This window comes from Poromitra crassiceps (genome assembly GCF_964638095.1).
Source record: "Poromitra crassiceps genome assembly, chromosome: 1".
Taxonomy (NCBI): Eukaryota; Metazoa; Chordata; class Actinopteri; order Beryciformes; family Melamphaidae; genus Poromitra; species Poromitra crassiceps.
The window spans coordinates 30,224,389-30,239,388 of record NC_139623.1 but is presented as its reverse complement, the minus strand read 5'-3'; the positions used below and the strand labels follow the sequence as shown (position 1 = coordinate 30,239,388).

At 43.0% G+C, this 15,000-nt stretch overlaps 1 protein-coding gene across 1 annotated transcript in view; it reads right to left on the bottom strand.

Moving 5' to 3' along the window:
• Positions 1–11,632, bottom strand: part of LOC310779655 (sodium/potassium-transporting ATPase subunit beta-2-like) — a gene marked incomplete at both ends in the record, with an annotated part of 12,416 nt that extends 784 nt beyond the window's left edge. Inside the window, 7 exons of the mRNA XM_083640158.1 lie at positions 626–649; positions 924–983; positions 4,811–5,016; positions 6,205–6,312; positions 6,423–6,551; positions 11,165–11,290; positions 11,560–11,632. Coding sequence (XP_083496284.1) covers positions 626–649; positions 924–983; positions 4,811–5,016; positions 6,205–6,312; positions 6,423–6,551; positions 11,165–11,290; positions 11,560–11,632 — 726 coding nt within the window. The remainder of the gene's footprint in view (positions 1–625; positions 650–923; positions 984–4,810; positions 5,017–6,204; positions 6,313–6,422; positions 6,552–11,164; positions 11,291–11,559) is intronic.
• Positions 11,633–15,000: the final 3,368 nt, after the last annotated feature.

Here is a 15,000-nt window from a genome sequence, read left to right as displayed (position 1 = left end):
CGAGCCTCCGTCGTACGGGTGCTACCAGGTGAGCCACCTCATGCTCAAACAAATCTTCTGAAATTGTGTTAGATTATCTGTTAATAGATGATTCATCTGTCATTATGAGCTATAATCTACACTAGGGCTGCACGATAAATCGTATTGTCATCGTCATTGATATGAACATGCGCAATAAACACATCGCAAAGACAGTCTGAAATTCAATGAATAACAAAAATAATTGTATTTACACACGCCATGCATTCATACTCAGCATGCGATCATTTTGTCATGTGTTGTAAATCCAGCGCACACCTTTCCCTTCCAGCGGTGTGCTCCGCCCCTCTGCCAAAGCCCAAACATGCTGTGTCTAGTTTCAGCTTGAGTCGGTAACAGAGAGACATGCTTGTGAGCATAGGCTATTCAATGTTTGGGGTCTATGTTAGCAGCATTAAAGCATAGCTAATATGCATACTTCAATATTTGTTTATCGCAAGTCATATCGGCATCGCAATATTGAACAGTGTTATCGCACATCCTCATATCGTGCAGGCCTAATCTACACTACTGCTATTGCGTGTATTCTGCAAAACAACAGGTCAGGGCTATGAAACACAGACAGAGGATGCTGGCACATTCTTACCCATTCATCGTTGACTTTGTATTTCTGAGAGTTAGCAAATGGATGGGACAAGGACAAAAGAGACCAGCAACACACAATGTTGAGAAAAGAAACAGTAGCATGCAAGACAGACATAGTAGAAAGTGAAAAATAATAACACAGACACTTCTCTTAGTCACTAAGAGAAGAGGAATGGGGTGAGCAGATTGGTCTCATATCACAGATGAGAGTGAAACACGATACAGTAGCTAATGAATGGGCTGGAATCCAAAATGTTACTGTCTGCTAGGCCTTCCATTGTGAAAGGCAGAAAGTTTACCTTTGCCACGCAGGTGACATATGGAGCCTGTCCCTCCTTTCCAGGCCGGAACCCAATCACCTGGTGAGAAAAACAACCCATCAATCACCTGGTGAAAAAAACAACGCATCACCTGGTGAGAAAAAGAATGCATTTCCTGCACCATTCCTATTTCACTTCTTGATATTAAAGCTGCAGTAAGCAATATTATGTGAATACAGGTCTGACAAAAAACAACCAATCAGCCGGTTAGCTAGAACATAACTAGCCAATCACAGCACACAAACAAGGGTCATTCGGGTTCTACTAGAGCAGGGGTTTTCAAAGTGGGTTTTTCAAAGGCCTCCCCAGAGGAGCTCCAAACAGTTTCAGAGGCTCAGTGAATGGCAGTGAAAAAATATCTCATTAGTTATTACATTCGTTATCAAAAGGAGGTCCCATAGAATAACCTAAATGTGTGTGATTTGGTTAAAGCAGCGGTTCCCAACCATTTCAAGGCCCACTTGAAAATCTCAAAAATGTTCACGGCCCACATCTCACTGTAAGCAGTATGGATGCCGAATAATGCGTTCTGAGAGCACATTTTATTTTAACGATAAAAGGAGCTGTCCATCAGCACCACACAGAAAGTGAAGATCTGTCTGCAATAGGCAACTTAACAAATAATGTATTACAAATTAAATAATGGTATCATTCAACAATGTAGAAATGCATTCTCATAAATAATAATAATAATTGCGTCTTCTTTGTTCACAATGGTTGTAATGTTTTGCAAATGATTTGGCGGCCCACTTGCAATACCTTTGCGGGCCACCAGTGGGCCCTGGCCCACAGGTTGGGAATGGCTGGGTTAAAGAGATAGTTCAGAGATACAATAGTTTGGATTTTACTGAGCCAAATACAGTACATGCCTTCAGACAGACCTTATGTATTTGGTGTAGCGTTGAGTATGTCAAACAGCAATACCAGGCTATATTGGCTCAACTGCTGCCACAGGTGGTAATTACAGGATGCTAATAGATGCTACTGACCTCCCTGTTTGTACGTTCAGATAGCAGCTTCTTTTACTGTTTCTGATTGTACTCTTCCTCTCTGCAGTGTTTATACGAGGGATCAGTGTTGGTTAACAAACTGTTTCAAAATACTTCCGGAAACAGGGGTGATGTGCAGAGCGCAGATTATGCTCAGAGTGAGGACTGAGTAGCGGAAGTCGCTGCAGTGACAGTCTCACCGCATCAATAAAAATGTTATTTTAGAGCCACAATATTGTTATAAATATCAACAATTAGCCAACAGATATCAAAGCTGTTAGGCTTTATGGAAAGAGCATGACTCGAACTGGTTGACCATTATATCAAACTGGTCCTTCAGTGGCGTTTTATTGCCACACAACTAACGTTAGCTCACAGCTGACAGCTATAGCTAACAGCTACCGCCGCCACCTAATGCAGATGCATGTATTTACATAGGGGGGGCACCCATGTAGATGTGGATTTGCACGTAACACCCCTCAGCGCCACGAAGGAAGTCAGGTGTTTGTTATTTGTTACGTCATGCTGATTCCTCGTATAGCCTAACTCAGGGGTTCCCAAACTTAAGAATGCCGCAGCCCACTTTGAAATCTTAAAATCTTCCGGGGCCCACCCAACCCTTAATCACAACTTTGATCAACACACGAAACTAAGATAATGTATTTCCCTGTTTTTTTTAGATTATACTGTATATGTTTTATTTCATTAACAGAGCATGTGAACTTGGGCACAAGGGAAATTAATAATCCATCCACATACAAAAACATTTAGACAAAATACCCAAAAGCAGATTGCCAACATTTTCTCCCCCCTTACTCATCAGAAGTATTTGCATGCACATTTGTTGAGACAAAATGTGATGAGCAACAACAAAAAATCAATCCACAAGCTATTAATGCTAGGCTTTGAAAAATGCTACCTTATCTGTAGAGGGGAGACTGGTGGGTACCCATTGAACCAATTTTCATTCAGATAAATTGAGCTGAGAGGTCAAGGGTAGTGTTAATTTCGTCGACAAAAACTATGGCGAAAAATGTTAGTCGACTACCTTTTTCCCCAAGACTAAGACGAGACTAAAATGTTCAGACTTTTAGTTTCATTGACTAAGACGAGACTAAAATACTCAAACTTTTAGTCGACTAAAACTTGACTAAACAAAAAGACGATGAAATAATATGATAATATTAATGATAATGATTTATGATAAATATGATAAAAACTAACAAGGACATTTGACACAGGACTAAGACTAAGACTAAATAAAAAAAATAGATGACAAAATTAACACTAATTATAATATAGACTGTTTTCCCCCTCAATGCAGCAGTTCAGTTTCCTGTGCTGCAGCATCATAGATGTAGCTGACATTTGTTGTGTGTTTTAATGTTTTAAGTCTTAAAACACATTTACAGAGATCGCAGTTACAACATAACTCGCCCATCTTAGCTAAGGGTCTTATCTATATGTGTATGAGACACTGTGTTCCCAAAATGTACAGCTACTTGCTTGTCTACATTACAGTATATCCAGAGAGGTCTGAGCGCTTTCCACACAGCGCAGCCAGCCTCCCTCCCTTCTCCCCTCAGCTGCGGGCTGAGCAGGGTCTGTGAATAGGGTCCACTTGTCCACCGACACTGGCCCGGGTGGGCAGTCAGCATTAGCTACTTTCCCTGGGAAAGAGTTGGAAACACTGCTTCGAATGACCATTACTAGTACAAACGCATCAGCAGATTCAACAGTTTTCATTTACTAAAACTAAACTAAAATGTGAACAGTTTTCATTGACTAAAACTAGAGTAAAATAGTTATAATTTTATTTGATTAAGATGAGACTAAAATGCTCAAACTTTTAGTCGACTAAAACTTGACTAAATAAAAAGAGGATGAGGCTGACTAAATATAAGATAAAAAGATAAAAAACTAACAAGGACATTGGATACGGGACTAAGACTAAAACTAAATTAAAAGATAGCCGACAAAATGAACACTAGTCAAGGGACCCCTTTGAAATAGTTTTCACTCGCCAAAATGTAACGTATGTTTGGAGCGTTATTTAGCCCCCTTCCCGACAAGTTAGTATACGATGCCAATGGATGCCTTAGGTCTTCTAGTTTCTTTTGATACCAGGATCTCCACTGTAGCTTTAAAAATGACCCTGCTACAGACATTTGAAAGATTTGGAAAGATTTAGAAATGAAGGAGCTGGAAGAACAGGTGACCGGGATGCGGAGTGGGAATGACAGACGCCATTGTCCCTATAGTCAGTGTACCATCAGCAGTTATTTTAAGGTAAAATAGTGATGGGGCTTTAACACACACAGAAGACTAGCGATAAATGTTTAAAATCCATATCTGATATGCCAACAATTAATAATAAATGCGGTATGTAGTCCTGATCCTGGCTTGGCTTTTTTTTATGATGATATTTTCCTTAGTCCCAATCAATTTCTATTTCTCAGTCACTCCAAGTCTCCTAGCAACTAGTCTCTTAAAACAGACTGTCTCATCTACATCCGGCGAATGCAGCTATATACAGTCTGTACGTTACACCCCCAGAACATGCACAAGGAAGTTGGGAAAAAAACCTTCAGACTGGAAGGAAGTTCGACAAAATCCAACCAATCACGACACGTGTGTCCACGAAAAAAAAATCTGATTGGACTAATGAGCGGAAGACCCGCCTTAAAAATTTTTTGATTGGACTAATGAGCGGAAAACCCGCCTTTCTGCTTCCCATTCCGGTTGGTGCATGATTCTCCCTCACGAAGTACAGACGGTATAGCGGAAGCATTTGAAAATTGCGGAAGCCAACTCGTCTGTTCTAAGAGACTACCTAGCAACAGCATCCCTTTTCCCATCCCTGTTTCCCTTCCATACCCGGTTCAGCTTGATGATGATGCATGGCTTGCCGACATTGTATCCAAAGAAACGGTCATCGAGTCCAGAGCACTCCTCCAGGATGGTGCGGTTGAACTGACAAGAGCGCTTTGGGTTGTTCTTCACATCGCCGCTGTCGTCCTGCACAAAGTACTGGTCCGGGGTGCACTCATCATTTTTCTGCACCTGTTCTGAGTTGTTGTAGGCTGCAGAGAAAGGGGGGTGCATATTACCTTGTTGCATAAATGTTGTATACAAATAAACTGGTAACACTTTGCAGTAAGGCTACATGAATTAGGGCTTAATTAATGCTTAATAATAATTAACTAACCCTTAATTAACAGTTAAATAATCTGTCTAGCAATCATTTACTAATGGTGTTCATGTTAACTAAGCATTAACCTATACATTATTTAATAGTTTATGGTTATTTAAGGGTTAGGGTTACCTAATGGTTAGGGTTAACTAATCCTTAATAATCATTAACTAAGGGTTAGTTAAATCTTAATAAGCAATGTTACGCATTATTAAGCGTTAACTAACTGTTAATTAATGTACCCTTATTGTAAAGTGTTACCAATAAACTTGCCTTCTCTTGCCTTGCCTTAATTTGTAAAGGGTAAAGTATGGCTTAAAGTTGAATTCCGGTTTTTCTACAACCTTACAACGATCATTTGTTTTGAACGGCGACCTGAAAACAAGGAAAATGTGGCACCTGAAATGCTTGTATTTACGTCCTGTAAATACTTTATTTTCCGACATGCAGAGGCTCACATCGTTATTATATCATAGAGACAATGAGAAAATGATCTATTTTAGCTTGGTGCAGCTGGCTCAGCTCTGTTTGCTGTCCGTCACATTGGTAGATAGCAGCTCCTGTTTCCCCAGCTCCTCAGTTTATAATCCATATGCCGTTATTCCTGCTCGAATAAATATGCACGGCCATTGAATTCAAATGCATCATCTATATTCTCAAAAACAGACGACAGATCAAATACAGACCATGAAAGTCCCCCAGAAGCGCTTTGACACGACCCTTTGACATGACCCGGATGTGGGACTTGCAGGGCAGAGTTCAGCGCTCAGAGCAGTCGATCTGTCATTAGCATAGCATGCTAACTGCTGATATGTATCTGTTTTTGAGAATGTGGACGATTAATTTGAATTCGATGGCCACGTGTATTTCCAGGTTGTAAAAAACTGGAATTCTCCTTTAACTCTAACCCTGGTAGGAGGCAATCTCCCAGTATGGTACAGAAGTTACAGACACCCCACCTCGAGTCTTGTTTTCTCAATAATCTCTATATTTATACTATTTAAACCACTGAATCACTCATTAGAATAATTAATTTTTTGGACAACCCAAAGCAGTATAAGCAAAGAGGCAGACTCACGTGTGAGGAACTTCTCCAGGGCAGTGGCGTAAAAGTCCCAGCTCTCAGTGTTTTGCATGTTGTAGACGATCTCAAGAGACTCGTCTCCTTTGGGTCTGATCATCATGCCTATGAGAGACAGAGAGACTGCTTCATGACTTCAGGCTACACACTGTGACCGATGTTCACCCAGTTGTATTATGACCCAGTGCCCTATTGCTGCTCTTTAGCTGCTGCACCTGGTGTGGCCAGTCTATCTTGCCAAGTTGGTTTGTGGTCATCCAAGGTCTGCAGCATCACATACATTGTCAGTGCAAACAGGCCGGCCAGGAATATGTAGAAAACTAGGTAGAAGAGAAGGATAAGACCTGCAGACAAAAAAAGAGACGAGAGAGTCTTATCAATATCAATGTGAAGTACAATATTATCACAGAAGTAATGATAAAGATCCAATAATTCAGCTAAATTTCCATGGTGACTATTTTGAATTTACGTCACACGTGCGAAACACTAGAGTACAGCCTAGCGTGCTACTGTTGTTTAGGAGCCGTGGTTCTCAAACTTTTTCACGTCAAGGACCCCTAAACTGACACAAATTAGACCATGGACCAGCATTTGATAAGATTTTGTCCTAGGGTCCGGGTCCCCCATCTGATAAGGTTTTATTGCTTAGATGTTTCATTACAGAAACTGTATGAACCCATGCCCAAAATTGTCATATATTCTGTCATTGTGTTACTCATGGATGGAACTATAGTGAAAATAAATTATCCCCCTTTTTGCTGGAACCCCCTCAATGACCCCTGTGGGACCCCACTTTGAGAACCACTGGTTTAGAGGTTTGAGTGCAGCAAAAAGGAATCAGACAGAAAACAAAAAAGGAATCCAGACATACAGTACTTCTATTTGTTACATTGCAGGGCTGTACAGAAGGGGCACTATCTGTAGAAAGGGCACTATGTGTAGAAAGGGCACTATCTGTAGAAAGGGCACTATGTGTAGAAAGGGCACTATCTGTAGAAAGGGCACTATCTGTAGAAAGGGCACTATGTGTAGAAAGGGCACTATCTGTAGAAAGGGCACTGTCTGTAGAAAGGGCACTGTCTGTAGAAAGGGCACTATCTGTAGAAAGGGCACTGTCTGTACATCAATGTAACACAGAAATATGTAATCCCAGTGAATTCCCTTTTTGTTCTCTGCATGCGAATCCTTTCTTGCTGCACTGAAACTTTCTCCCTGACAGTAAAGAAGACAAAAGATAGAAGCTCTACCACTGTGTGAACCAGGGTGGGAATTTCACCATTTTAGGGGCAAGGCCATCTTGCAGCATTTGCAGCATTGCAATTTGTTTTAGGGCACAAGGCCACATGCCAGGGCACAAAGGCAATTGCTCTATTGACATCAACAAGGGTGATTTTTTGGAAATGTGTGTTAAAATAAGCAAATTCCAAATCCTTTGCATAGGGCAGGCTACATTAAACTGAGACCACTGATGCTTTTAAAGCAAGTGGCAGTAGCAGGCTGGTAGCAGGGCACTGCCAATGTGGCCTTATGGATCTCAGGGCATCACGGCCAGAGGGAGGGGCAACGGAGGCCACCGTGTAATTCCCACCCTGGTGTGAACCACTGTTCACACCAGCGGCAAAGAAAAATTTGCCTTTTTTGCATGTTTGGGTTTTTTTTGGGGGAGGAGGGGGGGGGGGGGGGGATGGGAGTGGGCCCGGGGCGGGCGCACCCTCTGCCCCGGTGTACGCTCCGCTACTGAGCACTAGTTTTATGTATGCCAATCTTCCTGGCAGAGATGTACATTAAAAATGGCCACCATGGGAATAAGATAAGTACAATTCAATTCAATTCAATTCAACTCAATTAATCAACCTCCTTTTTTGTAAAGGGCAACATGGACAGCAGAAGACTCTTGTGTGTCCTGTGGCAAATAAGATATCTTTTTTAATAAGTACCAATTCCATTGAGATTCTGAAGAAAGTAGTTTTCACAACCCAATAAACAAAAGTGTTTAAACAAAATAATAACATTTCAATATGTCTCCCCCCTTCATTATGGACTTGATCTGCACATCTGATCACATTAACGTGGGTATTTATAAACCCTGAGCTTAATTGATGTGGAGAATTGTCAGCTCTGCACCATGTTCAGAATTGACATAACATTTCCTATGGGCTGCTGCATGCAAGCCTTCTCTGTGCTGTTTTGTTATGCATTATGGTAGAAAAGATTAGATTTATGTCCATCTTTTATATTTATTTATCATCAGCAATGATTGCTGTGTCCAGACTATACTTGTTGAGCTTGTTGCTGTTTAAATCGAATGCTTGTGATTTATGCATGAAGGGTACATAAGACTAAAGTATGCAGCTTTAAATAAGTGCTGTTTCATAAATAATGTGCAATCATATTTTGAGAAATGATATTACGTCCAGATCAAATGAATTTTAAATGAGATGGAGCTGGCCGAGCCGGCTTTGACTTCAGGAATGCAGTGTTTGCCTGGTCAGTGGTCACACTCTGTGACCTCTGTGACAGTATTTGCCTGCTTACTCTCTCTGATCAGTGTTTGCCTGGTCACTCTCTCTGATCAGTGACCCGCACTGATCATATATATTATATATATTGGTAACACTTTACAATAACCTACACAAATAATGTAGTAGTTACTAGTAAACTAATCATTAACTAATAATTAGTTAATGAGTAGTTAATGTATAATTTGTCATTAGTCAATCACTAGTTAATCATAGTTAATGAGTAGGTAGTCATTAGTTAATGATTAGTATCTAAGTTCCTGAGCAGAGTAGTTAATCATTACTTAATGATTACTAAATGTCAGCTCGTGAATATAGTAGTTAATCATTAGTTACTGATTAGTCGGTCAGTTCCATGAGTAGAGTAGTTAATCGTTCGTTAATGATTAATAAATGTCAGTTTGTGAATATATTAGTTAATCATTAGTTAATCATTAGTTAAGGTCACATTGTGAGTATAGTACTTAATCATTAGTTCATGATTAGTTGTTAGTTCCTTAGTAGAGTAATTACTCATTAGTTAATGGTTAGTCAATGGTCAGTTTGTGAGTATATAGTTAATTGTTAGTTACTCATTACTTAATTGTTACCTGATCATTAGTTACTCTTTTTGTGTACCCTATTGTAAAGTGGTGCATCATACTCAGTAGTTTATGAATACTGAATTATTACTGAATTATTATCTGTCTATTAGTTAGTCTTTTTGTGTACCCTATTGTAAAGTGGTGCATCATATTCAGTAGTTTATGAGTACTGAATCATTACCTGTCCATTTGTTACTCTTTTTGTGTACCCTAATATAAAGTGAAAGATATCCTTATCAAATAAACACTTGCTCCAGGTGAGATTTGATCATATATATTATATATACTGTATGTATATTCAGCGGTGTTTGCCTGGTCACTCTCTGATCAGTGACCCGCACTGATCATATATATTATTTATATTCAGCAGGTTTGCCTGGACACTCTCTCTGATCAGTGACCCGCACTGATCATATATATTATATATATTTATATTCAGCAGTGTTTGCCTGGTCACTCTCTCTGATCAGTGACCAGCACTGATCATATATATTATATATATTTATATTCAGCAGTGTTTGCCTGGTCACTCTCTGATCAGTGATCCGCACTGATCATATATATTATATATATTTATATTCAGCAATGTTTGCCTGGTTACTCTCTCTGATCAGTGACCAGCACTGATCATATATATTATATATATTTATATTCAGCAGTGTTTGCCTGGTCACTCTTTCTGATCAGTGAGCAACTGACCAAATATGTAGGCAAGAGGCCAGTTAATCTCCCTTAATAGAGGCCCTTGTTCCCCATCTACAACATCTGCTTGCTTCTCTCTCTCTCCCTCTCTCAATCTCTCTCTCTCTCTCTCTCACACACACACACACACACACACACACACACACACACACACACACACACACACACACACACACACACACACAGACGCACACACAGACACACATACCACACCACACTCTCCTACAGACTAAAAAATACCATGAATTGGATAATAGGACCTAGTAGAATGCAGAAATGATTATTTAATGGCAAAAACATAATATTGATCCGCTCACCTACCCTCGCATTCTGGCATTCGCACGACTGACAAATATCCTGGCTGTAACACAGCCTGGCTGTAACACGACTGACAAACATCCTGGCTGTAACACAGCCTGGCTGTAACACGACTGACAAACATCCTGGCTGTAACACAGCCTGGCTGTAACACAGCCTGGCTATAACACAGCCTGGCTGTAACACGACTGACAAACATCCTGGCTGTAACACAGCCTGGCTGTAACACAGCCTGGCTATAACACAGCCTGGCTGTAACACGACTGACAAACATCCTGGCTGTAACACAGCCTGGCTATAACACAGCCTGGCTATAACACAGCCTGGCTGTAACATGACTGACAAACATCTTGGATGTAACACAGCCACTGCCCCTCCTCGACACTTAAATAGTGTGAATTAAACGGGGATTGAATGGCCGGTCTTTGTCCAATTTCATGATCAAGTTGCAGTAACAATGGAAGGAGAGCAGAGGGGGGAGGATTGGAATGATGACAGGAGGGGATAGATGAGGACCCCCTGGAGATTGGGGCACAGGGTCAGGGGATTACAATCCGGTGTAAAGTGTTACACTAGTGACTAGACCATAATAGTGCAGCATATATTTGGGGAATTGCTGCTCACAAACATGAAACTGAAATCATAGGTTAAAATGGCTGCACTGTAGAGGTTAGACAAACCATTTCCTAAAGCAGTATCAGTCATTACAATAATCCACAGCATATAGCTTACATTTTTTGGAAACAACTGTTTGATCCAATCTTAGGGTATTTTCTGCTTACATGTTAATGTTAAAATCTGACTAGCACATCCCCCCACCTTTAGCCTAGACACCTGAGGCCAGTGTTGGGTAGCAGCTGAGCGTGCTGAACCTGTGGGTCTGCTGGATGGCCCCCAGCATGCGGCTCAGCCCCTCTGTCAGCAGGCCCAGCACTGCAGAGGCCTCCCTACACAGCCCAGCTTACAGGAATCCATAACAAAATGTCAAGGGCAAGCACCTCCCTGGGGAAGGTGGTGGTGGGGGGGGGGGGGCAGTTGTTACACATCAGACTGTCTTCGATGATTGAGAGGTTGTGTTTCTGTTTTTGTGCCTGTTTTTGTCCATCCCAGGTCCTTTCTAGGTGTGGTTTGCATGTTGTCCCAGTGTTCGTGAGGGTTTCCGCCGGGTACTCTGGTTTCCTCCCACCATCAAAGACATGTATGTATGGCCCCACCTCATAAAAACCCACTTGCTACAGAAACCTCAATCGCAGGCTTCCTCTGTTTGGGGAGCTTATTGGCGTTGTGTGGAAGAAGAGTCATCAAATATACAGTCAGGCCCCGGGGCCCGGAGCAGGCTGAGGGCTCTGCATGGTGCGGGAATCCGAGATATTTGTGGTGCTGCTCACCACAAATATAACAGCACCTTGGGGAGATGATGTGTGCACACATGCGTGCAGGGTTAAGCGTGAAGGCAGGGTTAAGCGCGCAGGCAGGGTTAAGCGTGCAGGCAGGGTTAAGCATGCAGGCAGGGTTAAGCGTGCAGGCAGGGTTAAGCATGCAGGGTTAAGCATGAAGGCAGGGTTAAGCGTGCAGGCAGAGTTAAGCGTGCAGGCAGGGTTAAGCGTGAAGGCAGGGTTAAGCAGGCAGGGTTAAGCATGCATGCAGGGTTAAGCGTGCAGGCAGGGTTAAGCATGCAGGGTTAAGCGTGCAGGCAGGGTTAAGCGTGAAGGCAGGGTTAAGCGTGAAGGCAGGGTTAAGCAGGCAGGGTTAAGCATGCAGGCAGGGTTAAGCGTGAAGGCAGGGTTAAGCAGGCAGGGTTAAGCATGCATGCAGGGTTAAGCGTGCAGGCAGGGTTAAGCGTGAAGGCAGGGTTAAGCGTGAAGGCAGGGTTAAGCATGCAGGCAGGGTTAAGCGTGAAGGCAGGGTTAAGCATGCAGGCAGGGTTAAGCATGCAGGCAGGGTTAAGCGTGCAGGCAGGGTTAAGCATGCAGGCAGGGTTAAGCGTGAAGGCAGGGTTAAGCGTGAAGGCAGGGTTAAGCATGCAGGCAGGGTTAAGCGTGAAGGCAGGGTTAAGCATGCAGGCAGGGTTAAGCATGCAGGCAGGGTTAAGCGTGAAGGCAGGGTTAAGCATGCAGGCAGGGTTAAGCGTGAAGGCAGGGTTAAGCATGCAGGCAGGGTTAAGCATGCAGGCAGGGTTAAGCGTGAAGGCAGGGTTAAGCGTGAAGGCAGGGTTAAGCGTGCAGGCAGGGTTAAGCATGCAGGCAGGGTTAAGCGTGAAGGCAGGGTTAAGCGTGAAGGCAGGGTTAAGCATGCAGGCAGGGTTAAGCATGCAGGCAGGGTTAAGCGTGAAGGCAGGGTTAAGCGTGCAGGCAGGGTTAAGCGTGCAGGCAGGGTTAAGCGTGCAGGCAGGGTTAAGCATGCAGGCAGGGTTAAGCGTGAAGGCAGGGTTAAGCATGCAGGCAGGGTTAAGCGTGCAGGCAGGGTTAAGCGTGAAGGCAGGGTTAAGCGTGCAGGCAGGGTTAAGCATGCAGGCAGGGTTAAGCGTGAAGGCAGGGTTAAGCGTGCAGGCAGGGTTAAGCATGCAGGCAGGGTTAAGCGTGCAGGCAGGGTTAAGCATGCAGGCAGGGTTAAGCGTGAAGGCAGGGTTAAGCATGCAGGCAGGGTTAAGCGTGAAGGCAGGGTTAAGCATGCAGGCAGGGTTAAGCGTGCAGGCAGGGTTAAGCGTGAAGGCAGGGTTAAGCGTGAAGGCAGGGTTAAGCGTGAAGGCAGGGTTAAGCGTGCAGGCAGGGTTAAGCATGCAGGCAGGGTCAAGCGTGCAGGCAGGTTGGCTTCGCCCCAGGTGGGGGGGGGGGGGGGGGGGGGGGGGGATTGGTTGTGGGGTTCACAGTTTGCCCTCTCAGACCAAGCCGATGATGGCCAGCATTTCTCTGTCACCCTCCTTTTCTTCACAGTTAGATAGTTGAAAGCGACAGAACAAAAGGGTGGTGTAGGATGGCTCACGTCCTGCTCTTTCTTCTCCCATCATAATGGCAGGAGGTGTCTCTTTTCTTTCAGAATTAATTAGGATGACACGTTGCTAATTTGGTTTATAAACCCCTGATCAAACAGAGCTTTGAACAGAAAATGAAATGGCATTGGGAAAAAATAAAGAATAGCTTTGAGCTGTGGTTCTTTTAATGTCAAGCCATTCTCCATCTAATTTAGTTTACAGTGTGCAATCGGTAATAAACAAATCATGGAGAGTACTACGAACCACAAATATCATGTTGTTTAGCTTCTTATTGTGCCAAGCTCCTTTGAGGGTCTTTTCCTAGGATGCAGTGACACCCCTTAATGGTTCTTGGATGTGGGAGGGACAGAACACTTAATTAGGCCTATTATAAATAGAGGGAATTGTTTAACCATGCTCGCCTGGTGTCAGCTGGTAGCGCTATCAAAACTGGCTGTTTCCATATCATTACAGCCCTCTGCGCAAAATAGAACAGAGATAGGAGAGTTTTGTGTTTCTTCCTCAAAGAGGTCTTTGATGTAATGCTCTGAAAATAGGCTACATTGCACTGCGCAAGTCGATGCACAAACACCATCCTTTGGACTGTAGAGAAAGCCTTGCTCCGAAACCAGTGTAAGTAGAGGTACAATTTTACCTTGTCTTTTACCTCTTACCTCGTTCATTGTAACCAATGAGGAAATGGTATGTTGAAAAACCAGGTATAGCAGGCCTACACGTTGTGGCTTACTACAGAAATAGCCAATTAACCAGCCTTAGAGAGCACAGCTTATAGAGGCCACCAGTCCTCAAAGCACCTGGGATGCATTGAGCTGGATTAAGTGGTGCATTGTGGGATGATTCCAGCATAGGTAGCAGTCAAATGACTCCCCACCCAGTGCTATAGCCCAATACAATGTCTGGTCAGGATAAATGAGCATCAAGATGCCATTTTAAGATAAAAACATTTTTGGCTGTCAGCATGATCCCATCTCCAAACACAACATTGCAGTATTTGCATTGAGTTCATGTTCACACTGAAAAGGAAAGGATACTGTAAAAAATAAGCAACATTGCTGAAAGTGATTTGCTTTGCTAGAACCAAACTGACGTCCTGAATTGATACCTTATCTGCCAGCCAATGAAGTCATTAGATTAGGATTAAATCCCTCACTGCATGTTTTACTCACACTTGGGAGGGGCTGGGCTGGAGCTGATACAAATAGCATTTGGCCCTCGGCTTTACCCAGATTAAAACGCTCCAATGTCATTAGAACAGGGCCATATGTGCCATATCATTTGGTGGATCTTTTAAATAGTTGCCGGCTGGGTGTGTGGAGGAAAACAATAAGCTGAATGCCAGCGTTACTGTCCTTTGAAGTGGCTGCTCTGCTGTTCAATCTCCATTGGAAACCCTTGGGGGAAAAGCATGAAAATAAATCTTATAGAGTTTAGAGTTTATGTGGAATGCTTTGGCTATTGGAAAATGTTACGGGTTGACCCATCTATCCGCGTTTACCTTCAACAAATAGCCATAACCCATCTCCCTGACGAATGAGTCCAGTATGCGCCAGAATTAATGTTAAAACAAGCTATTGGACTCCAGCATCGCACCCACAGAGAGAGACGAGAGAGAGAGAGACAGAGAGAGAGAGCGAGAGAGAGAGAGAGAGAGAGAGAGAGAGAGAGAGAGAGAGAGAGA